The 26,460-nt window shown below is 39.8% G+C and overlaps 1 protein-coding gene and 1 pseudogene across 50 annotated transcripts in view; one reads left to right on the forward strand and one right to left on the reverse strand.

Annotated features, from left to right (window-relative positions):
• Positions 1-619: 619 nt before the first annotated feature.
• AHI1 (Abelson helper integration site 1) overlaps positions 620-26,460 on the reverse strand; it is a 219,446-nt gene continuing 193,605 nt past the window's right edge. For 16 of the 49 annotated variants that reach the window (XR_015133238.1, XR_015133239.1, XR_015133237.1 and 13 more), the window contains 3 exons: positions 14,403-14,452; positions 6,193-6,295; positions 620-1,446 (listed from right to left, as the gene is read on the reverse strand). Coding sequence is in view for 19 of the 49 variants with exons in the window: in XM_086317985.1 (XP_086174111.1) it covers positions 1,429-1,446; positions 6,193-6,295; positions 14,403-14,452 (171 nt within the window). In the remaining 30 variants the exon portion in view is untranslated. Of the gene's footprint in view, positions 1,447-5,560; positions 6,296-9,928; positions 10,057-14,402; positions 14,453-24,634; positions 25,795-26,460 lie in introns of those variants that run through there. The other 33 variants (XM_086317984.1, XM_086317966.1, XM_086317972.1 and 30 more) reach the window with 16 other exon arrangements.
• Positions 9,285-10,049, forward strand: LOC147366185 (cleavage stimulation factor subunit 3 pseudogene; annotated as a pseudogene). The gene has a single exon (XR_015133243.1). The product of XR_015133243.1 is annotated as a cleavage stimulation factor subunit 3 pseudogene (transcript).

The raw sequence follows: 26,460 nt of genomic DNA on the forward strand, positions 1-26,460 counted from the left end.
TTGATTTAGAATCTTTTTGCAACTTGTTGAAATTCTTTTAATTAAAGCCCAAATCAGAAAACCAACACATATCTCAAAACTATGAGCTAAAACTCCACAGAGCCACATGTTTTTAATTATCAAGTACATTCACAAGACAGAAAAAACAGGCTGCTGCAAGGGTGACTCAGGCTGCCTGCGTCCAGCTGTACCTGGAGCAGAGACACACACATCCAGAACAGGGGAGCTTGGTGCTATCAGAACACACTTCTGTGCTTATCGCCGAGGGCCCGAGCAGTTATCACCGCCACTCATCACTTCACCAGTGAACCCCCTGCCCAAAGTTCTACACAGCGGGGGCACGTTTACCAATTTTCATACTCCTACAATATGTGCAGGGGAAGAGTCAAATATATTTTTACTAGAAGATTCTTCACATTGGGTATACATCTGGGCAAAATTTACACCTCAGTGCCCAACACTGTTTTTCTCACTTCTTATTTTAATGGAATCAGTTGTCCAATTTGGTAAATAAGTTTTCTAATTTTATATTAGTCTTGACCTTCTTGAGGTTATATATTTATTGACAGACTTACAGTCACACAGTTGAAAAAGAAGAGCCAAGTAAAACACAAAGAGATGGAATTTCCTATTTTATAACCTCACACTTCAAAATACATAGTCAAATATGACACTGTTACTCTGGAACGAAAGGAATAAATAATCCAATGTAAAAATTTAAAAACAAGTGTTAAGACTAAAATAAATATTAAAACAATTTAAGTCTACAAATCACTTACATGCTTCAACATGAAATGCCTTTTTTTTTAAAGTAAAAAATATATTTGGAAAACTGTTGCCAGTCTAGCCAAAAGTCACTTCTAGTTTATGTGTATCAAGTTATACATACAATTCATCAAAACAAACACATTTGTTACCTTTTAATGCCTTTCTTATTTGGAACATTTTGAATACACAAAATCCTGAAGCTGCTTATCTTTATTTTAAATAAAGTTAAGTTTCAATAGCATATATTTCAATTCTGAGCATAACATCACACATATAACCACACTACAGATATAATAATATTAAATGATTACTTAACAGACATTCTAGCAATACCAACACTTTTTCTTCGTACTTGCTGAGTAGCAATTATAATTTTTCTTTATTGATTTTCCAACAGCAGTAATGTAATTTTGATGCAATTACTAATAAGCACAAGTGCCATTATTTTGATCAACAACAAACCCGATGGTTTATAACCAGCTCAAAGGGCCACATTTATTTTCCACCCATACCTTGCTTCTGACTTTTCTAGATTCTTTCATAAGGCTAAAACGTAGTAGATCCTTTCTTCCTGGCCATCTGAAATTTCTGAACTCTGAAGAGAAATTCCATTTGGTTTAATTTGTCATTTCCTTTCTGTATATTTGGTTCTTTCCCTCTTCATTCTTCAGCTCTTTCCTAGGAGAAAATGACACACAATGTACTAAGTGAGCTTAACGTCTTCTGCTCACAATCACCTTGGCATGCCCAGGCAACAGCACAGGTGATAAAACAGCGTGCCGCACACATACACGTGCACACACAACCAGAGGCCAAAACACGGACTTGTCTTCTTGAACATACTCCCAGTCTAACTTTTAGAATTAAAGTCTAGCTTGCCTCTTGAACAAACTGTGAAAGTCTTTCAGTATCACCAGCAGTTGCTTAAGGCCTGCTGCAGCACTGATCAGTGAATTTCAGCAAGAAAGAAATACATTTCTCAAATATATACAATAAGCATTGCAAACCCTGGGTAACTTCTAAAATTAAGTGCAGGCAATCGGAGTTGATGAAATTCTTCATTCACTGGAAAAAAACTGTCCTGGATGCTGCTTCAGGGTTAGTGACTGGAAAGCATATAGGCCATTTTATTAAACAGCACTCTTTCATTTAGTTTATGACGATGTCTACTTTTAGAAGTGGGTTAACTATGATAGTTTTTCCAATAAATCCCCAAAATGGCATGTGTCATTTTTGATTGAGCAAGAGAGTGATGGTTAACTATATATCTAGATGCAGCTTTGAACTAAAACAAATTATACTATTAATAAAAATCAAGAACCAACAGGCAGATGAAACAAGAAGTTGTTTCTTTAGAGGCCATGTGGTAAGTATACCACGATTATAGGTTGATAAACGAGGGACTGAACCTGAATTTTTTTAATGCAGTTGTTCATGTATCGGTGATGAGTATCTGGACATACACAAAATTGTTTTGTCTTCCCTCTAAGCAGAAACGATGAGAGTTGGACTGTGAAGAAAGCTGAGCACCGAACAATTGATGCTTTTGAACTGTGGTGTTGGAGAAGACTCTTGAGAGTCCCTTGGACTGCAAGGAGATCCAACCAGTCCATTCTGAAGGAGATCAGCCCTGGGATTTCTTTGGAAGGAAGGAATGATACTAAAGCCGAAACTCCAGTACTTTGGCCACCTCATGCGAAGAGTTGACTCATTGGAAAAGACCCTGATGCTGGGAGGTATTCTGGGGAGGAGGAGAAGGGGACGACAGAGGATGAGATGGCTGGATGGCATCACTGACTCGATGGACGTGAGTCTGAGTGAACTATGGGAGTTGGTGATGGACAGGGAGGCCTGGCGTGCTGTGGTTCATGGGGTCGCAAAGAGTCAGACATGACTGAGTGACTGAACTGAACTGAACTGAAGCAGAAACGGCTTAACATTTGGTTGCTCTCACGAAACAAACTTCAATCTAAGGATAATGGCCAACTGCTTAGGTGCGGTCAATTCCACTGATCACTCCTGAGAAAAGCAGAGGCTAGAGCATTACGTTGGAAAGAAGGATGCGCTAATAACCATTGCTGAACCCTAACCAGAAGGGTTAGGGAACATCTGTGCCTTTAAGGTCAGGCCCAATCTTTTATTTTTATTTTTTTTAATTTATTTTATTGAAACATAGTTGATTTACTATGTTGTGTTAATTTCTGCTATACAGTAAAGTGATTCAGTTATACACACACACACACACACACACACACACACACATATATATATATATATATATTCTTTTTCATATTCTTTTCCATTACAGTTTATGGCCCAATCTTAAATAAATGAAAAACATGTACACGAGGGGGAAAAATCCTTTGTCAGTCCTTGTTTCCTGATTTTAAATTTGCTAAATTAGCACTATGTATAGAAGCCCTGAAATGTTTCCAGTGAACATGCTAACAAACGCAACTGAGGTAGAGTTTAAAATGGTGCAGGTATGGTGTGCCAAGGTACAGTCTCACCAGGGGCGAAAAAGGGCATCATTCTGTCCTGGTGGGTATACAGGTACAGTATGTAAGGTTTGCCTCAGATTAGGGTCTGATAACAAGGGGAAAGAGGCTCAAATCACCCAGGGAGCCTATAAACATCTGTAAGAAACAGTGGGAGAGGTAAAGAATCTCAGAGGATCTAACAAGGCAAAACAGAGTGAGAGGAGGAGTTTATGATACTGGCAGGACAAAAACGAGGAAGAAAAACAGAAAAGGGAAGTGGAGAGGAGAACAGCTGGAAATGAGTGAGCTGGATGCTGCATAAGATGGGGCAAGACTGAACGGTGAGAAATTATAAACAGATGAGCCAGGAAGACCCTCAGGAGATGGAACCTGAGGAGAAACTGAACTAGAATAAGCTAAAGTAGGCAGTGAAGACAGCACATTTATGTGAAATGACTCAGATTAAGAAGAGGAAGGAACACTGAATACAGAATATCAAAGACTGTCTATGAAAGGGAGCAAGGGGACAAAATAAAAGGAAAAAGAGAAGACAGAGTCAGGTGCACACCCTGGACAAATAACAGGGCACCAGCAAGGGGGCCTCAGCAGCATGATGCTGGCTGCTGACGGCACAGGGACTGAGCGCCTGGGAGACGGTGGAGGCCTGCTGCCAAGGGGTTAGATGCCATCTCACCAAGACACTGGAATGAATGCGAACCCGGGCTTTCTCTGCGCATCTCCTCATTAAGGAACCCCATAATGTAACAAAGGGAGAGCAACAAAGTGAGGGCCTTTTAAAGGCAAATCATATGAAAAGAGAAAGGAAGATTTCATAGCAGGGTTTTAAAAATGAATAGGAAACCAGGCCAGTGTTTGTGTGTATGGTATGAAAAATAAGATTCATAAAAATACTGCGCCTTATTCCACAAGAAACTCAATCCAGTGAGTATTCCCCAAAGGTTTGCTGTGTGGCTAGACACCAGGAGAATTACTGGGGGGAGAAAATGTGAGCATATTATAGCCCCTGCCTTAAAGTACTGGGTTAAACCCAAACAGACTCTTTGGCCAACCCAATATTACCATTTAATCAGAGTTAAAAGGCAAAACATTGTGTAGCAGAAATAACTCTGAACTCAGAGCCAGAAGATCGAGTCCTAGTTTAAGCACTTTTAAACTCTGGGTCTGAGACCTTAATTTTTTTATATGTAGAAAGAAAGGGCTGTATTAGAAAATTTCTGATATTATTCTTGTTTTAAAAGAAATGATCAAGTAGTATATATAACAAAATATGCTGAGTAGAAAAATCAGAAAATACACACTGTAAAATGAAGGATAAAAAATCACTACAGTTCCATCATTTAGAGATAACCACTCACATTTGTTGATGTATATTGTTCCATATTTTATGTATGTTATATAAAAATTATTTTATAATCATTTTTAACTTACAAATTTATCACCTTTCATTTTTAACTTACAAATTTATCATCAATCTTTCTATGTCTATGAAAATACTTCTATAATATTTTTACTATTGTAATAGTCACATGGTATTCTATTTCATAATCAATCCTTTATTCATAGAAATTGATTTTTTCCCTTCCATTTTGAAAACTTGAAGGAGTAGCCTTTTAATTAAATCTCTACATATACACTTAAATACTTTCCTACAGTAAATTCTTGGAGGTAGAACTGTCAGGTCAAAACATATGAACAATTTGAAAACTTAAGAAAAAGCCATACCCTACAAAGGATTATTTTAATATTATTACCAGCAGTATATGAGAAAACCCACTTCCCCACACTCTCATCAACACAAGGCTGTGTAAGTCTGAAGCTTGCTGCCATTTCATGAAGGAAAAATACCATCTCATTTACTGATTTAATTTCTATTACTTTGATCACTGGAATTGGACATATTTCAGATTTTCACTGATATATATATATATATATATATATATATATATCCCTTTAAGAATGTTCTATGTATCCTATGGGTCAGTTCTCCTATTGATAATCTTTTCCCTCTTGATTTTTTACAGCTTTTTATATGCTGAGGGTATTAACCCTTTGTCATATATTTTGTGAAATTCTTCCTGATCCCAGGTCACTGGGATCTTCTTTACAGCTTCTGCTTACACATTTTTTTCTCTTTGACATAAATGATTTTAAAGGTTCTGTTATTTAGATCTAAAAACCTGTTTCAAAATATGTTTTCTAATTCTGATATCAATAATAAAAAGTCATTCCTTAACACTCATGATCCTACAATTATTGACTTATAAGCTTTCTGTATGATGAGAATAATGTGATAGAGCTTAACATTTCACTTTTAATAGCCAAACTTCTCTTCTGCTAATAGAGAAAACAGAGGTCACCTTCTTTAGAAAGTCCTTTCCTGTCCTTCTTCATCTCTCACCAGAAAACATCATCATGTCCCACTCACCTCTCTCAGTGGAAAAAGTAGTCCTGAATTTGAATTTGTCTCAAATTCTCCTCTTTAGTTATTCCCCTTATACTGTACATTGACCGGCTCTTCTCAAGGGGCTCTTGGCTTATAAATATTCTTGTAATTCCCTCCGATATAAAGATTTTCTCTATATCCTTTGTTTTCTACTACCTACTGCTCAGCCTTTTCTTTCAAGTCCAATGTTTGGGAGAAGTGGCCTCTTCTGACAGGTCTTCTCCCCGTGGGCTGGAGACAATCTGACTCACGTTCCAGGATTCTCATTCAAAACCTTCCTCTTCCAGGCCACAGCCTCTTGGCTGCCAAACCCAAAGGCATTTTTCAGTCCCTATTTGCTTTTGCTCTCTTTGACATGTGGCCTTGTTGACTATGCTTTTCCTAAACCTTCCTGTGGACTCCGTGACATGACTCTCTCCTGGTTTTTCCTAAACCTTCCCGTGGACTCCGTGACGTGACTCTCTCCTGGTTTCCTCTCACCTCAATGAGGGTGACTTTCCGGCTGGTTTGCTCCATCTTCTTCCCCTTTGTGTCCATGACATGTCCTCGGTCCTCCTGGCTCTGTTCTCTGCCCCGCTCAGAACTGCAGGAGGGGAAGAGTGGAGACAAGAAGCTAGTGAGAAAGCTTCTGCAACAGCTCAAATGGGGCTCTGATTCAGCGAAGTGGCAATGGGAATAAAAAGGGGAGATAAATGGGAGGATCTGAGAGAAAAATATTCAACAGACTACATGAGTGATTATATATGTGTCTGGGAAGCAGGGAGTTGCTGAGAATAATGTAGAGATTACAAACCTTAGCTGGTTGGGCTCCTTTTTCTACTGTATGAAGGGACAAGAATAAAATAAAACCTACTTATCCCAGAAAAATATTAGCTCCCTTGGAAAAACCAGAAAATTTATCAAATTGTGTGTGTGTGTGTGTGTGTGTGTGTGTAAAAGTGCAGGAGATCCCTTAGTGACAAAGAAGGGATGAAGAAGTTTACGTAAAGAAAACAGTGATATCCCAGCCTGTGAGATGGGAATGCAGTGTTTCAAATGGTTTCCTATTAACAGTAACATAGAAGACAAACATTTTATGGATGTATATATAGTAATGCAAATTATGTTAGAGAAAAGAAAATACAGAAATCATGAAAAAAGGGAAATTCAAAGAATGGAAGGCAGTGTCTCCTCTCTATGATGTCCAGGAATGGTGGTAGACATCGTGAAAGAAAGTGAAGATGAAAGTCACTCAGTCGTGTCTGACTCTTTGCAATCCCATGGGATGTAGTCCGTGGAATTCTCCAGGCCAGAATATCAGAGTGGGCAGCCTTTCCCTTCTCCAGGGGATATTCCCAACCCAGGGATCGAACCCAGGTCTCCTGCATTGCAGGTGGATTCTTTACCAGCTGTGCCACAAGGGAACTGCAAGAATACTGGCGTGGGTAGCCTATCCCTTCTCTAGTGGATCTTCCCAACCCAGGGATCAAACCAGATGCATTGCAGACAGATTCTTTACCAACTGAGCTATCAGGGAAGACATCATGACAGAGCCCAAAAAACAGTATGAGAATTTAAAAATGAAGCAATAAAGAGGACTGAACAGTGACTGCTGTGGACTGAATTGTGTCTTTCACAGGTTGAAACCCCCAAAGTTAATACATCTTACAAAGGAGGTCGGGCCTTTAAAGAAGTAATTAAAGTTATATGAGGTCATAAGGGTGAGGCCCTAAGCCACAGGATGGTGTCCTCATAAAAAGAGGAAGAGACACCAGAGAGCTCTTTCTCTCCATACACACACACAGACAGGAAAGGCCATGTGAGGACATGGCAAGGAGGTGGCCGCCTGCAAGCCAGGAAGAGAGGACTCACCAGCACTCAGCCCTATTGGAACCTTGATCTTGAATTCCCAGCCTTCAGAACTATGAGAAAATACATTTACATTGTTTAAGCCACCAAGTCTCTGGTATTGTTACAGCAGCTAGAGCAGTCTATAGGGAGACGTGTAAGTAAAGGGCTTCTCAGCAGGCACAGTGGTAAAGAATCCGCCTGCCAATGCAGGAGGATGTGGGTTTGTTCCCTGGGTCAGGAAGACCCCTTGGAGGAGGGCATAGTGACCAGTCCAGTACTCTTGCCTGGAAAATTCCATGGACAGATGAACCTGGTGGGCTATGATCCTTGGGGTCACAAAGAGTCAGACATGACTGAGCACACACATATGTAAATGAAGGGAAGTCAGAAGACTGAGAAGGAAAAGATGAGAAGTCACAAAGATGAAAGAACAAATAGAGCACATTTAGAAAGTAGGAAAACGAGGAGACAGAAAGGAAAGGTGGAGCTCTGACCCAAAAAGCACTGATAGCTCACTATCTTCAGGGAACCCACACGCTAGCGTCACAGAAAAAACTCAAATGTCTGTGATGCCAGGGTGATAAGGAGAACGAGGGAAGCAGCCCAGGAATGACACAACAGGACTCGGTAAAGTGGAGAGTGGATGACTCAGCTCAGGGAGGCAACCACTATCCCAGTACCAGGGGAGGGAAGCCCTGGAAGAAGTGGGGCTGTGGTCCAGAGATTCAAAAGAAATATGACACATACATTTTTGTGAAACACGGTGGACCTGCACTGTATCTTGCTAGCAGTTGTTTTTCTGTTTTTTAAATATTATTTTAAAAACTGTTTAAAACATTTTTTTTTAGTATTGTTGCTCTGTGCATTTCCCTACCCCACTTTGTTCCAGTCATAGGGTGCCCTGCTGGCTTCCGGGTATTCCAGGCACCTCCATGCAATTGTGCCTTAGCTCCTGCCCCTCTTCTGATTTCGAGGTCCTTTTCTTTTTTGTTCACCTTGTCTCTACATGGTTTTTAAGACTTAAATGCTCTTACATCTTTGGCTTTTCCTAACCACTGCAGAAAAATCAGACTGAGTGATCCTTTCCACTTTTTTTCCCTTATAATGTACATACAATCTAACAGAAAGCTGCCCTGAAAAATACAACATTTGGACTTCTGCTTGCCTCCAAGATAGAGTAACATGGACCAAGTAAACTGCTCACCTAAAACAACCAAAATTTTGGATAACACATATGAAACCATTTTCAAGACATTGAACCACAGGCAACAAAAGAAAGTGATAACAAAGAAATGGAAAATAAATGAGATCAGCCCTATGATCGCCTAGCTTACTGCCTTGAGAGTTTACAGGCTATAGCACAGGGAGATGAAAATGGTGTGGAACGTGGTGGACTCCCTGAACGAGGGCTAGGAGTCTGAGGAGCCCAGGAAGGCTATAGTTCACAGACCGCCAGAGAGGAGAGAGTGGGAGAACGTGAAGACTTGCAAGGGTCCCGTACGAATATTCAGCAGAGTATAGGTGAACATACACATCTGAGGACATGTCCTGAGGCCAGGGACAGTACCTACTTCCATCAGCCAGGACGGAAAACCTCACAACTCAGAAAGCATTAGGTAGAATATCTAAAAGGGATTTTCATCAGTGGTGAGGAATAAACAGTCCAAGACTAAACATTGTTCAAGTCCCACCTAACAAATCTAGCTAAAAAGTACAACTTAAAATTATCAGAAATAGATTCGTGTTGGCTGTCTGGCTCTGCAGGGCAGGGGGCAACTTTATTGGTTTGGGGTGGTTTTTAGTTTAATTTTTCTTTTCTAGCTTGGCATCGCGGGCCAGTTTGTAATTCTAATCGGCTGAGGCCATGTCAGGAGACGGAGCCACGGAACAGGCAGCTGAGTATGTCCCAGAGAAGGTGAAGAAAGCCGAAAAGAAATTAGAAGAGAATCCTTATGACCTTGACACTTGGAGCATTCTCATTCGAGAGGCACAGAATCAACCTATAGACAAAGCACGGAAGACTTATGAACGCCTTGTTGCCCAGTTCCCCAGTTCTGGCAGATTCTGGAAACTGTACATTGAAGCAGAGGTTAATATTTTATTTTATTTTTTCTTATATAGCATTTGATGGGAATTGCAACATACACTGTAGTGATAGAAAACAAATTAGGAACATAAATAGCACAAGTAGGACAAGGAGGATTTAAAATGTCTTCTGCCTTTATTTCGTAAAATAGGTATGAAGGAGTAATTAAAATGAATTTTTGAAATTTGGGTCTTTACAAGCTGATGATTGTTGCATTTTGGAGTTGCAACAACATTAAAACAATTTCAATGGTAAAAAAAAACAAAAAAAAAAACACACAAATACCTAGGCAGTGAGTACCTTGTAGGATGCTGTGCAGTTCAACTCCCCCAGTTAAGCCATTGCTTACCAACAGTTGTTCGTGTTTGATACCAAATGTGTTTATTCCAATTGTATGTGTTATCGTTGTTCGTAATTAAACTGATGAACTAAGAGTGTGGAAAAAAAAACACACACACACACACAAAAAAACAAAAAAAAATTATCAGAAATAAAGATCAGAGTGGAAATCAGTGAAACAGAAAATAGATAAACAATAAAGAGAAATCAATGGAAAAAAGCTTGTTATTTTCAAAAAAATTCATAAATCATTTGCCAGGCCGACCGGGGAAACCAGGGTAAAGAAATAAATTATCAACACCAGGAATTAAAGAGGCAACATTATTACAGATTCTATTCATATTAAAAAGATAATAAGGGGATATTATGAATACTTTATGTCAATAAATTCAACCACTTGCATGAAATGGAAAAGTTCTGTGTAAGACACAGATTATGAATGCCTATATAAGAAGAAAAGAAAAGGCAGAGGAACCAGAGATCAAATTGCCAACATTCGTTGGATTATAGAGAAAGCAAGGGAATTTCAGAAAAACATCTACTTTTGCTTCATTGACTACACTAAAGCCTCTGACTGTGTGGATCACAACAAATTTTGGAAAATCTTAAAGACATGGAAATACTAGACCACCTTGTCTCCTGAGAAACCTGTATGCAGGTCAAGAAGCAACAGTTAGAACTGGACATGGAACAATGGACTGGTTCAAAATTGGGAAAGGAGTACGTCAAGGCTGTATATTGTCACCCTGCTTATTTACTTTGTATGCAGAGTACATCATGTGAATTGCCAGGCTGGATGAATCACAAACTGGAATCAAGATTGCTGGGAGAAGACATGCAGATGGTATCACTCTAATGGCAGAAAGTGAAGAGGAACTAAAGAGTCTCTTGATGAGGGTGAAAGAGGAGAGTGAAAAAACTGGCTTAAAACTCAGCATGCAAAAAACTAAGATCATGGCATCCAGTCCCATCACTTCATGGCAAATAGAAAGGGAAAAAGTGGAAGCAGTGACAGATTTTATCTTTTTGGGCTCCAAAATCACTGTGGATGGTGACTGCAGTCATGAAATTAAAAGATGTTTGCTTCTTAGAAGAAAAGCTATGACAAACCTAGACAGTGTATTAAAAAGCAGAGATATCACTTTGCTGATAAAGGTCCATACAGTCAAAGCTATGGTTTTTCCAGTAGTCATGTATGGATGTAAGAGTTGAGTTGGACCATATGGAAGGATGAGCACCATAGAACTGATGCATTTGAATTGTGGTGCTGCAACTCTTGAGAGTCCCTTGGACTGCAAGGAGATCAAACCAGTCAATCCTAAGGGATATCAACCCTGAATATTCATTGGAAGGACTGGTGTTGTAGCTGAAGCTCCAATACCTTGACCACTTGATGTGAAGAGCCTACTCACTGGAAAAGATATTGATGCTGGGAAAGACTGAGGGCAGGAGAAGAGGGCAACAGAAGATGAGATGGTTGGACAGCATCACTGACTCAAAGGACATGAGTGTGAACAAACTCTAGGAGACAGGGAAGGACAGGGAAGCCTGGAGTGTTGCAGTCCATGCATTCGCAAAGAGTTGGACGTGACTTAGCAACTAAACAACAACAATATAAGAAATATATAACCTTAATGGCCGTACTTGCATTAGACTCATTGAACTTGTAGTTAAAAATCTTCTACTCCAGGCCCTGATAGCTTTACTAGTAAGTCTACTCAACATCTGAGTTACATCAGCAAAAACAGTGGTGGAAGGACTTCTGAAAAATTTCTCCTTCAAATAAGCTATGGGAAAACTGGAAAAAATGGTTTTTTAAAATTTAACTTCAAAAAATTTTTCAAATTAGCCAATAGCTTGTAGTAACCTGGAGATTGTTTATTCAAGAATGGTTGACACTTGGTAAGAATTAATTTCTTCTCATGAAAAGAAGAAGAAATTGAAGGAGTTTGGAATGGGGTGATCATAAAGATGGAAAAATATATAGTGGAGGAGAGATTGGATAATCAGAGTTAACACTTATGACTATGTTATATTAAGAAGAGATTTCATTTATTCATTCAGTTCACATATGAGTGTTGACAAATAAAGGCCTTTAATATTACTGATCATCTGAATTAAATTCTCTCTGATCAAAGCTGTTAATGAAGTAAAGTAGTCTATGTTTCAAAATAAACCCCCAAACTCAATGTAAGATACATTAGCAACTAGGGAACACTAATATTATTTAAGGATTAAAACATATTTGTAGAAGCTTCATAAAAAACTCTGACTTGGGCAGCAGATAAACACATCATAGACGCATGAGATACAAAAGGTAAAAGTTTAAGACTTTCAAGAAAAAGGCTTAAAAATAACCTATACAATTTCTTCTTAGTATCAAGAGTGTAGCTTTAACTAAAATGTGAAAAGATTGTTTGCACAGAAGTGACTGACATTTCTTTAAAAAAAAATTCAAAGTATAAATGAGACAAGAAATTCAAGTAGAAAGTGGTGAGAGGCAGTCGTATGTGGCTCATTTACATAGCCTGGTCAATCAGCTAATAAACACATGTTAGGAACTGAATGGCAACACTGCAAAGAAACAACAAAAAAAAATGGGATGGTATGGGGAGGGAGGAGGGAGGAGGGTTCAGGATGGGGAACACATGTATACCTGTGGCGGATTCATTTTGATATTTGGCAAAACTAATACAATTATGTAAAGTTTAAAAATAAAATAAAATTAGAAAAAAAAATAGCTTCTACCCATTTACTTGGGCACAATGGACTCATTTAAGTAAATTAGAGAAATAAAGAAATGACTTTGTTACATACTGCGCTATAGCATTTCCATCTTCAAGTCGCCTACAGTTTTGAAATCATGAGAAATGTAAATTCATCCTTAATTCTAAGAAATTATGAGTATAGGGAAAGCCCAAAGGCCTTAGATGAACCTGAGCATTGAGACATAACTGAACTTCTCATGAAGATTTATTTTCAGAAGCTTGTTAAGTACTCTGGGTTCAAAAAGAGAAGCCTAGCTACCCTGACATGCTGGGATGCTTTTTGAGGCTTTTTTGAATTTTCATCTGGAGAGCATTATGTGGCATCTTCGCATCATCTGAAGATATGTATCCAAAGTGGTCAGACGGAGGACAGAATCTTTCATTCACATCTTAGGTAAAAGTTCTAAAGTATTTTATAAAACATGTTCAAAGACAGCACTGTTCCCATAATGTATTCAAATATGATCACTTCTGGTTGTTGAAACGGAGTTTTTGTCTGTACTGATCCAGCATATTTTTTCATATGTGTGATCTGTCATTGAGTATACACTCCTCAGAGTCAGTTATTATCTCATCAACTATTATGTAAACTTTCAATTATTCAGAGATTGCTACTGAAAACATACCTTGCAGATAAAATAAAAGACAAAAAGCGGAAAGACCCGGAACATGTGTTTGTGTCATGTGACAGAGTGAAAGTATGGGAAGAACGCAGATTAGGAAGCAGAGGATCTGTGTGCTGGGACGGGGTCTGCTTCTTCCTACCTCTCAGGTCATGTTTCTCCACATGCAGAGGAGGGGCAAGAGCAATGGTCTGCAGGGAAATGCGGAGACTCAAATGTGATGATGAGTGACCGTGCTCTGAAGCAACACGGGCTTCATATATGATATACAATGATACGTAGTCCTAGATGGGCTTCCCTGGTGGTGCTAGTGGTAAAGAACCGGCCTGCCAATGCAGGAGGACCAAGTCGCTGCAGTCACGTCTGACTCTGTGCGACCCCATGGACTACAGCCCACCAGGCTCCTCTGTTCATGGGATTTCCCAGGCAAGAATACTGGAGTGGGTTTAGCAGGGTTAACCTGAATAAATGTTTTCCTGAAGGACACTTGGTATGGATTCCCTGTGTGTATGTGTGTGGAAACATGTACCCAGATGTGGGAATGGTGACGTGGGATGGGAGGGCACGGCAGATACCCGAGCTGTTCAAGGTTGTTACATTCAGGTGATAGTTTGCTGGTGATGTATGAATATGAAGTTTCGGCCTCAAATTAGGTACAATATGCTCTGCAATGATAAAAACTGAGACGTACTTTGTAAAGGTTTTCAATATTTTTTGAGGTAAAAGAGATTTTCCATTTGTGTATTAAGTAATGTATTAATAGCAAGTACCAAAAAAAATACAAAAACTTCCTAGAGATTTTTTAAAATAAACACTTAAAAACTGCTCAAATACTTAAGGCGTTTGTAAGAAATGTACAAGGATATATATATATATAAGTAAATTTATATAAATTTATACAGGCCTTTACACAGTAATGCCTTGAAACGGGTGTTTTGTAACTTTTGTAGAGTGGTGCTATGAAGAGAGAAAAGGAGAAACTGTCCTTAAAAGAAACACCGACTATTTATCACTGCAAATTATTTAGGAGGAAAAGCTGCTTACTGTGCTGTAGACTCTGAGCTCAGTCTGAAATCCTGGGACTTGAATGACTGCTGTGAAAGAAAAACAAAGAGTAAGTCACAAATCACAGAAGACAACACTGGCAATATTCACATGCTGAAAACCCACCAACTGGCTGAATGAGTAGAGAGCAGGCCTGTTCAGAACACAAGTGTCTATCAGCATAATGTATTCACTCCCATAGAAAACCAAAGGAAACAGCTCTTCAGATTGGTTAAGCACTCTTTGTAAATGAAGTGAGCTTTTAGGTTTGTGTCAAAAAGAGTCAGTTGTGAATCAGCCTAAATTAAGCCAGTAATGCTGTGTTATATTACTCAAGTTATGCGTTTAGCTTTCACCATTGCATCTTTCCTTTGTAATCTTCCCACTACACTCTATATTTTCATGAAGCCACACACTGAACTATGTGTAAAATTCTGAATCTGCAAGCTCTTTAAATCTTCTACAAACTTTGCTCAGTCTGTTTTATTAATGGCACCTCCATGAGGAAATCAAATAAGCACACTGAGAGTTAGTTAGAGGGTTCCTCTACGCTTGTCTGTGCTTGGTTGCTCAGTCGTATCCGACTCTTTGTGACCCCATTAACTGTAGCCTGCCAGGCTCCTCTGTCCATGGAATTCTCCAGGCAAGAATAGAGTGGGTAGCCATTAACTTCTTCAGGGTACCTTCCCGATCTAGGGATTGAACCCGGGCCTCCTGCACTGCAGGCAGATTCTTTACCACCTGAGCCACCAGGAAAGCCCCATTCCAAATAAAAGTATACTTTGGAACAATGGTGTTTGATATGAGGCAGTATTTTAGAAATCAATGTTGCCATAAAACAGACTTGGAAATTTTATTTAGAGATAATTACATGTTATGGAAATGATCTACTTAAACTTCACGTAGAAAATATACATGTTACTGTGTTAAAGCTTTGAATTACATATGAATGAAAGAGATATACCATAACTATCTAATGAAATTCTTAAAAGTCCAGAAAACAAAAAAAAAAAACAAAATGAAGTGAAAGGAAAGGAGTAAAACTTTCTGTTTCAGTCTTAACTTCTTTGAGTAACTACTGCTTTCCCAGGCTTATCTCTACTGAAACTTGCTTTGCCTTTTTAGATTTCCTCCTTCACAATCAGATTTCAGCCAGATTTGGCACTGAGCACCTTTAAACAAGTATTCCTTTTCTTATCATAAAGATTTCAAGAGGATTTTGTACTTTTCTGGACCATAATTATGTGATATTATTGCTGGCTATATAGCTTTAAATCAAGCATGTAATAAAAACAAGAGTTAAAGGACAAGGAGACTTGGTGGTGAGAGGTGGATGTTGTCATGTTTTAAAGAACATCAAAAGAACCAATCTTTTATTTTTCTCAACTATTTGAAGATCATCTGACTCAGTTAAAATGTGTTTGGGAAAAAAGGTACAAGTACACAGAAAATTTAAATTCAAGGACAAATGCAGACTACAGAGTAGTCTACCTGCCCTTAAGCCAACTCATCAAGAAGAAAACTATCAAAACCTCTCAGAAAGCATCAATTATAACCTAATTTTTTCAGTTTTTTCTCAGGCTTATGGAATAAATTCCCAACAGTGCAATCAAATTCATGCTAAGATGCTTCTTTTACATGGTCTAATTATTACTTCTATCTCTTTGCCCAATGTAAGAGTAACATCTTAAATAAATGTACACATATACAATCGTCCCTTAGTATCTGAGGGGGATTGGTTTCAGGACATTCCACCCCCCAAATACCAAAATCTACAGATCCTAAAAGTGCCTTATATAATGGTGTAGTATGCATATAACCTAACAACCTCCTGTATACTTAAACTCATCTCTAGATTACTTATAAATACCTGCCGCTGCTGGTGCTGCTAAGTCGCTTCAGTCGTGTCCTACTCTGTACGACCCCATAGACGGCAGCCCACCAGGCTCCCCCGCCTCTGGGATTCTCCAGGCAAGAACACTGGAGTGGGTTGCCATTTCCTTCTCCAATGCATGAAGGTGAAAAGTGAAAGTGAAGTCGCTCAGTCGTGTCCGACTCTTAGCGACCCCATGGACTGCAGCCCACCAGGCTCCTCTGTTCATGGGATTTTCCAGGCAATAGTACTGGAGGGGGTTGCCATTGCCTTCGCCATATAGATAACTAATATGATATAAATGCTATGTAAATAGTTGTAAAAAAAATGTAAATGCTAAATAAATGGGTGCCAGCGTGGTAAATTCATTTTGCTTTTATGGAACTTTCTGGAATTTTTTCCCATGTAATTGTGAACCATGCCTGGTTGACTCTCTAGATGCAGAACCTGTGGGTAAGGAAGGCCAACTGTGTACATGAAATGTTGTAAAACCAGTGGATTAAAAAAAAAAAAAACCCAAATCATGGCTCTAATCAGAATTTGAGTCTACTCCAGAGGTTGAGGGAAGAGAAGTCAGATTGAATTATCCATTACTGTTGAGTCAGTTACTTTTCCTTGCGTACTGCGACCCTGACAAACAAACAACAACATATGGCCACATGCAGGTCTTAGCAAATCTGTTTTTAATAGACTTTTCATATGAAATGGGTGCTGAGATGTCCTCAGAAATTTGTCTTAAGCAGGTTAAGTTTCCTACTGTATTATTGCATTAGTATAGTGGGCACGTCCAGGTCCTTTCTCATGATGCAAAGGTTGTTTTAACCTGGGTTCAAATTCCATGAACCACAAATTAGAAGGGATCCACATTACAAAGTTTTAACACTGATTTGTAAAAGGACACTTATTTAATTAGGACCAAAACTTCACTTCTAAACACCTTTACTCACTCATTCCTTGGTCTCAGCAGCAGCGCGCCATATGGGTAGTTATTCATGGAGGCAGAAGGAGGGGGAAGAATGAGGTGTCTCTGTGAGCTGTTTTGTTTCACTTTGTCTTTAAACAAAAAAGGCCCCAAGGCTATGAGACAATCAGCCTGTAAGCACCCCCAACCATCAAGGCCAAGAAGCATGACTGCCCTTCTTTCCCTCCTATCCACTCACACCTCTCAGCTGTTTGGGGACTTAATTTCCTCTTCGTGGATACCCTTGATAATGGAGAGGAGGGGATGAAGAGAGGAAGATGAGCAAAGCAGAGGAGATGAATGAAAGGGTCAGAATACATAGACTCTTGCTTCCCAAACCCTCACGATTTCTAGTGATGCTCATAAATTTAGATGCAGTGAGATAAACATGAAAGGAATGATTAATGGAATAATTTTCAGTGCCTTCCTTGATTACATGATTTACCAAGGAGAAGCAACTCATAAAAACACTGTGTAAAAGAGAAATAGGCCATGCAAACAACTCACCCAAATATTTCTATAAACTTGAAGAATGAATGTAAAATTAGGTAGATATTTGATCAATGTTTGTTGCAGTAGCACACCAGCTTTAAATAAGGCAAATTTATGATACAATATAGCTTTATTTTCATGTGCTATTTATATACCTCCTGATACCTACCTTTTCCAAAGAATTAATAACAGCAATTTCTTTTTATACTCACTTTGTAGGAATTTTTTTTAAAAGACAAAAAAAGCCCAACAACTAGGGCTGTTGGTTAAATTATAATCTTGATTCTGTTCTTAACTCTATGTGCCCCAAGGAAGCCACTTTTCTCCTGAGGTCTGTTTTCTACTTGAAAAAGCACAGAAGGTACTCAGAATAAAAGCGTGAACTATCATAGCACCACCCTTGCATTTTACAGATGAGGAAATGGAGGCCCAGAGTCACCTAGATTATAGAAGTAGCCTGAAGGTTATAATTCTGTATTCAAACTGATTTAACAGCTTAGTTTAACAGCTAAACTCTGTTTCAATACAATTTTGTTTGAAAGCTTCACATACAAACACTTAAACACCTAGAAATTCTCTAGGTGAATTGAGGTTTGGAGGCCAGGAAAACCTTGCCTCCTTCGATTGAATCCTCAGAGCCTGGAGGAACAGGGCTCTACCGAGAAGAGTTTACAAACTGCTCAACTAGACAAACTCTTTTAGGTTTTCTCTATTGCTAAAGTTGTGTTTGGATGGGGGGCATAATTTTATGATTTTAAATATTCATATAAGTTTGCTGTTGATTCTTTGATTTTAGAATTTATTATTGGTTCTATGAGCTGTATTTGGCACTCAATCTTCCAATTATGCTTTTCCTTAAGAACCAAATATTCCTTTATGAAGATATAGTTTCTAGAAGTATGTTGTTGTTTAGTCGCTAAGTCGTGTCTGACTCTTTTGCGACCCCATGGACTGTAGCCTGCCAGGCCCCTCTGTTCATGGGATTTTCCAGGCCAGAATACTGGAGTGGGTTGCCATTTCCTTCTCCAGGGGATCTTCCCGACCCAGGAATCAAACCCACGTCTGCTACATTGGCAGGCAGATTCTTTACCACTGAGCCACCAGGGAAGCTCCTTCTAGCCTTCATCTTGATTCATGATTTGTAGTTTTGGATACTAATTATGCCAGGTAGGAACAACAAATATTGAGTTGGCCAAAAAGTTTGGGCTTTCTGTAAGATGTTATGCCAAATACTTAACAGAACGCCACTCTAGGGGCAAGGAGTGTGCTACACACCCTGGAGATGCAAAGCTAAGCAGGTTCTAATATCTTATACTCTAACAGGGAAAGGCATGGAGATAAGCAATGAGGCAGAGGAAGATCCAAATTACAATAAAGAGAAAAGAAATGTGCAGATATAAAGGAACAGAAGCCCTGAATTGCAACTGGAGGCTTCAGAGGAGGATTCTCAGAGGAGGAAACATTTAGCTAACTCCTAAGGAATAAATTGAAACTGTGATCACTGGAGTGGTGCAAAAACTATACAGTTGGAGAAACCGGGGTAAGCAGAGGCTGGAGGCTTTGTGTGTGCAAGGCAGTGTACTCAAGGAGGATGATTTGGGAGATGAGGAAAAACTGGTCAGAACGTCTATTCAAACATTGAAGGATGAGAGCTAGATTAAAACTTATGAGATTTGGGCTTTAAAGGCAAACAGAGTACCAACTAAGATTTCTGAGCTGATAAGTCACGACTCAACTTTTATATTAGGAACAGAAAATAGTTTTCTTCTGGTAGGCAGGTGAACAGTGCAGTAAAGACGGGGGTATGGGAGCTGGTGACTCCCCAGGCAGGGGCTGGGGGCTGTGCCACAGGCATCCTTCCCCGGCTCCTCTCCTGCAGTGCGCACTTGAAAATAACTGGTGCCTCTGCACGCTTTCTAGTCTTTGTCCTTGCCTTCCGTATACTCCTCTGTTCCCGTGGATTCAACCCATATGCTTATGCCAACGACTTCCAAATCCATAACCTGAACCTCAATCTCCAATTTTCTTCAAAATGATTTGGCAGTTTCCTTAGTTTTCAGCAAATGTTGCAAATACAGTAGTTTTTCTGAAAATACGCTTGCAACCATACATCTGCCTCCGAACTCTCTCGCCAAGCTGAGTTCTCAGTCGGTCTCTGCTGCACTGGCTGCCGCACAGGTACTGACACGTCGTGCCTCTCACAGGGAAGTCCCCTTTTGTTCTCACATATAGAGGTGGTCACCTTAGAAACTCAGATTGTTCCTTTTCCTTCATATGGACTTTGTCACCACATCCGACTTTCTCATTATGTTGGTTTGGATTGCTACAACAGCTTCTCCTGGTCTTGTACAGTACTGCTTTTATTTTCCTTCTTCTAGTCTCAGATCTTCTAGAACGAGTTTTTGAAAGAACTGACTTGATCATGCCATCCGCCACGTTTTAAATCTTTCGGTGGCTCACTAGTGCCTTCAGGATCAAATCCAGCTCCTTAACATGCCATATAAGGATCCTCTTGATCCTGGCCCCGTATGCAGGTTCAGCTCTACCTGTTTTTAACTCTGCAGCCTAGGCTCCAGCCATGATGAAGTATTTGTGACAGCCTGTGTGCCATGCCTTAGTATTTGTTCAGTCTGCCTGGAATGCCCTTCCTCCTACAAAACTCAACTTAGAAATCAACCCCATTGGAAAGCATCTCCTGACCTCATAAGCTTAGGTCAGGGGCCAGTTCTATTTATTTTCCTGCATTACATATAGAAATTTATCAAAACACTTAGACTACTATGCTGCAAAAACCCCTGATGTTTGACTATTTGTTCTTTCAAGAGAGAGAGAACTCCTTACTTAAAGGTGAAGGTAGATGACAATTCCACTGACACACTGGAGGAGAGAGGAAAAAATTGGGCCTTTAAAACTGCATTTGGTTTTGGGCATATTGGACCAGAGATTCCAGAATGATATCTAAGTGAATGAATCTGCAGGCCAGAATACCTTCCCTTCTCCAGGGGATCTTCCTGGCTATACCCCAATACAAAATGAAAAGTTTACTTAAAAAATAAAAAAATTAAACATTTTGCTCCAGAAAAAAAAAAAAAACTATTTGAAATTATAGAGGTAGAGGATAATCCAGAAAGAAGTATTAGAGAAAAAAAAAAAAGATGCAGCATATATATCTTCATGAAGGCTTGTTTTATGGTATCAAGCAAAGTTAGAGAATGAGACAGAGGAGAGGTAAGCGCACTGTTACAAACATTAAAGAAACAGAAAAAAGCAGAGGTGTTAATGACCCAGGATGCTGGCCTATGCATTTCTTTACATGGCCTGTAAACTGCTGAAAATGATCCCTGCGTCCATCCTGCGCTTTATCCCAAGTCTCTTTCCCTTGTGACCAGCTGGTTTTTCAGTTTCTCTTGAGGAGCACTTCTGACCACTTGAGGGCTTCTGCACAAGCTGCTTCTAATACCTCAAATGTATCCTCCTGGTCTCCCCGCCTCCGCCCTTCATAAAAACTAACCCATCCACTTCTCACCACAAGGCCTCACAGCTTCCCTTCAGTCCTTTCACTGCTTATGTTTAGTTTTATGACTCATTAATTACAGTTACTTTCACTCATCAGGCTGTAAGTTCTGTAAGGTGAGGGACCTTTTCTGTTTAATTCACCACTACACTACCCAGATGACATTCTACCACAGTTCTATGGGACGATAGCAGGCATTCAATGTATGTGTGTTAAATGAATAAACATCAAAGACACCAGAGGGGTGGAGGGATGAGGATGCAGATCATTGGTTGAGTGAGGGCCAGAAGAACGTGGGAGGGGAAAAGGACCCAAAATACAAGTGGAGAGGTCGGCCGTAGAAAGGAGGGTACATCTTTCTTTGAGATCTGAAAGCCGCTAGAGAAGGAAGGGGAAGTAACAGAAACACAGAGAAAGCACAAAGTCAGCCTGTTTTAAGAGTGTGGACCTTATTTTGACTAGGCTCTCTAAAGAATGGGGTAGGGAGTCAGGAAGAACAAAAAGACGATCAAGACCATGGACCTCACTCAGGCTGGGAATCAAATATGACACAGAGATAACCACCACAGTTACGTGCTTTTCTTTAGCAGTGATGAGATTCCTGAGTAGACGTGAAAGAAATAGACAACTGGTTTACTCTCAGGGCTGAGGACTGGGAAGACCTGTATGCCAAGTCACACACTCGAAGAGCCATTTATGTGTATGACATCAAACTGCTAAAGGACTGCTGCTTTCATGCATCTATTTCCTGGCGGTCTAAGAGCTGGTTTGGGGAAAGTGAAAACTGGTGGCAGGGGCTTCCCTGGTGGCTCAGTGGTAAAGAATCTGCCTGCCAATGCAGGAGACACTGGTTCGATCCCTGGTCCAGGAAGAGCCCACATGCTGTGAAGCAACGAAGTCTCTGCGCCTCAAGTAGTGAGCCTGTGCTCCAGAGTCTGGGAGCCGCAACTACTGAGCACATATGTTGCAACTACTAAAGCCCAAGTGCCTAGAGCCGTGCTCTGCAGCAAGAGAATCCAAGCAATGAGAAGCCCATACACCACAACCAGAGAAAACCCCCTCTCACTGCAACTAGGGAAAAAGCTTGAGAAGCAAAGAAGACCCAGCGCAGCGAAAAGTAAATAAAATTTAAAAAAAAAACGAAAAAAAAAACAATGGCAGATAACCAAGAAGGCAGGAAGCATCAGAATGCCACCTCTTCCCGCTTAAAAAAAATTCTGCAAACTAAAGAATCCTTTGAGTCAGCCGGTGCCTCTTTTGGGACTGAACTATTTCCTAGATGAGTGATGTGGGAAGGAAACTGGGAGACTGAGGGAGACGTGGCAATTTTATCAAGTCCACTGCAGCCCTCTGCACACTGTTGACCATCTGCTCATGAGCAACATCATCACTGCTGATGTTCGACAGGGTCAGGTCTGATTTGGAAGATTAATACATCCCGGTATTACATCTCAGTACAGCTGCTCCTCTTTATCTGATCCTTCATTCAATAAGCATTTATTGAATACCTGCTTTGTGCTAGATGCTGGGAACTCAATTTTAAATGAGACACAGTCCCTGCCTTCAAGGAACTTTTAGCTCTTTTATTTACATCCAAAAGGGAAGACAAGAATAGAAGACAAAAGTCATACACCTGAGCCAAGCTGGAGTTGCAGGTTACATTTTTCCATTTGACTCTATGCCTGAGCTTTTCTGTCTCCATCTTTATTATAAAGATTAACAGGTTTTATAAAATAACTATGTACTCTTAGCAGCTTCCCTGGTGCTCAGTGGTAAAAGAATCAGCCTGCAATACAGGAGATGCCGGAGACGTGGGTTTGATCCCTGGGTAGGGAAGATTCCCTGGAGAAAGGCATGGCAACCCACTCCAGTATTCTTGCCTGGAAAATCCCATGGACAGAGGAGCCTGGCAAGCTACGGTTCATGCGGTTGCAAAGAGTCTGAAGCGACTGAGTTCGTACTTTTAATAAAGTTTCAAAATACAGCTAATCCTCATTATTTGTGGATCCCTATTTGCAAATTTGCCTACTTGCTAAAATTTATTTGTAATCTCCAAATCAACCTGTGTGGTGCTTCTGCAGTTGAATACATGCACTGGTGCAGAGTGGTGATACGTGTGAGCTGCCCAGGGCACATGTGCCAGATGAGGGAGGAACGTTAGAACCTCCTGATGCCTTGGCATGTTTCTAATGCTCTGACTTCTTGTATCAGTTCTCATACAGAAAACAAGTGTCCTTCTCCTGATCTATTTAGTGACATGTTTTTCACATTTTTGTGCTTTTTGTTGGTGATTCTGCCGTTTTAAAGGAACCCTAAGCCTATTGTTGAAGTGCTGACCCATGTGACTAAGTGCAAGAGGGCTGAGGTGCCTCCCAGATAAACCTTGCGTGCTAGTCAGGCTTTGTTCAGGTGCAAGTTGTACTCCATGAGTTCAATTTTAATGCTTCGACTATATTAGTTAAAGCGGTTTTACACCAACATACATATAAAACAAGGTTATATATTGGTGGATTGATGAAAATCTTGTGACCAGAGGCTCTCAAGAACCTAATCCTCCATTTGCTCTAGGAGCTCTGGCTTAGAATTCAGTAATTCAGTGTTCATGGTGAATTTATAGAACAGAAGCACTGTGAATGAGGAGAACTGATGGTGCAGTTTCCAGCACGGCTTCTGTGCACCCACCAGATTACTATTTTACTAGTCTTAGTTCTACCTTTCATAATCTTACTCCTTGACAAATGTATGAGGTTTTGGGGAGCTCTGTCTCAATCAAATCATAATCATTCATTGAGAATATCCTACATGTACAGTACTAAGATGGGGACTTTGGGAGGAATACAAATGTTGCAAAGTTGATTCCTGTTAGTTTCACATGGCTGTGTGTAAGGGCTTATAGACTCCTATTCAGTCAGGTCAACTGGAAGTTTATACTCTGAGGTCAAAGAGCCTGACGTAGATACGTTATTCCACTGATGAGGCTGGAAGAACATTCTCTAGCAAATTCTGTAACTCTGTCATTACAAAGGGGCCTTCAGAAATGTAAAGGATTATCTTGCAAAGATTGGTACATTTAGGGTAGAGTCTGGGCACTGGTAGTTTTTACACAAGTGCCCAGGGAGATTCTGAAGCCTAGCAGTTTGAGAACTATTACTCTAGCATATATCAAAGCAGTAATTTGCGGGGGTTGGAGAGCTCAGGACTAAACCCTGCCTTGTGTGTATGAAGCTGACTTGGTTTAGGAGCCGGTAAGCATGGATTGCTGTGATCTCTATGGTCTCCTCCCTTTCTTGCCTTCTTCCCTTCCTCTGGTTGGAATGTCAATTCTTGCCAGCACTATCCATTAAGGAGTTCAAGTTCCCTCCCAACAAACAACATTACACAGACACAGTAACTACCAGGCTCATAATTTATTGAGGGCAAATATACGTATAAATGACTTGGCACTAAGGAAGTAGGTGATAAATGTGGTAAGAGACAAACAATATGCTACAAGACTTTGGGAGAAAATGAGATTTCTCTGAACAAATGGAGGTTCCAGCTGGCCTTTCTGCAGCTCAGTCTTATTCCTTATTCCTCTTCCTCATTATCTCAGTATGTGTACATATGTATATCTGTTCATGTTAGTTTAAACACAATTGCTTGGTCATGCTGCTTTTAAATTTGTTCTTTTGTTGTCTTCTTCAATCATGTATACCCAAGCAAAAATCACAATTTTTTTTTGACATTTATAAGGTACACATTTATTGGCTGTAGCAGACTAAATATACATGGTATTTGAGGTAATTACAAAAGTTGTGATAAAAAATGTGACTCATATAATAAGATGATTCACATGGAAAAATTCAATTTGAAGTGCAATTTAGATCTGAACCTGCCAGTGAGTTTAAGGACAGGGCAATATATAGCCTTCATGGTCTTGGCCCAGGCTTGTTTTCTACTGTGATCTTGGGATCGAAACTGCTTTTTGGTCAGTGATTCTGCAAGTTGGCGGGAGAGAGCATTTTCTTACAAGTGAGATGCCAATCTTTGGAGGTTGATCAAACACCCTCTCTCCTTCCTGGGAGATACAGCGGTGGGTAGGAGGGTGCTGTTTAAACATACCCAAAGTAACGGGGAAGCAGAAACAGAAGTAAAAGAAAGAAAAGACTCATCAAGTGCTAAAACATTTAGTAAGGGAGTGATAAAAGACAAATCTGTTCCAATATGTTCAGAGGGCTTTCACTGTACACATGGTTTGTGAGAATAAAAAAAGACATTCAAGTAGAAAAAGACTCTTCCCTTTTAATGTCAACTGGAGAACCATGTTAAATTCAGGGACAACCAGATCACCTTATTGGGATTGCCAAGTAGTAACAATCAAGAACAATGTTTTTGTGTGTGTTTAGTCAAGTCTGATTCTTTGTGACCCCATAGACTACAGCCCTCCAGGCTTCTCTGTTCATGGAATTCTCCTGGCAAGAACACTTAAGCAGGGTAGCTCTTTCCTTCTCCAGGGGATCTTCCTGACCCAAGGATGGAACCTGGGTCTCCTGCACTGCAGGCAGAATCTTTACTATATGAAGAGGAGGAGAGGGCAACAATAAGAACATTAGCAAATAGTTAATTTTCCACAGCTTATGTAAAGATTAGCATTCAGCCAAGTTTCTTAAGCAAAGGAAATAAAAGATTAGTCAAGTGACATATAAATTTAATTGACACACTTTATACACATTCATCACACTGAGCCTCACATACCTGGATACATCTTTATGTGAAGTTGTTGTTTTTAAGTTGTGTAGTATGTAACTCCAACAACACTACTTACATACTTGCAGGCAATGGGGAAATAAAAGCAAAGTTTCCTTATCAAGATCTTAAAATCAGAATTGTAATTTGAGGAAAAACACATATAACCATATGTATAAAAATATTATATATATTTCTATTAAAATAGAGCAGTTGCTTTCAGGTGTGGGTAGGGTAATTTTGATCCCCAAGGAAAATGTCTGGAAGACGTTTTTGATTGTCACAATTGGAGGGGGTTAGTGTTTCTGGAATCTAAAGGGTTGAGGCCAGGAAGGCTGCTCAACATCCTACAATACACAACACATTCCCTCTGAACAAAGAATTATCTGGCTCCAAATGCCAACAGTGCCCAGGCTGAGAAACACTGGAGGGCCTGACAAAACAAGAGGACAGCAGAGTTAGGGTATCACAGAACTTCTGAAGCAAAGGACAC

Source organism: Bos grunniens, chromosome 9 (assembly GCF_055505025.1).
Source record: "Bos grunniens cultivar Pamir isolate PY7600 chromosome 9, Bosgru_T2T1.0, whole genome shotgun sequence".
Classification (NCBI taxonomy): Eukaryota; Metazoa; Chordata; class Mammalia; order Artiodactyla; family Bovidae; genus Bos; species Bos grunniens.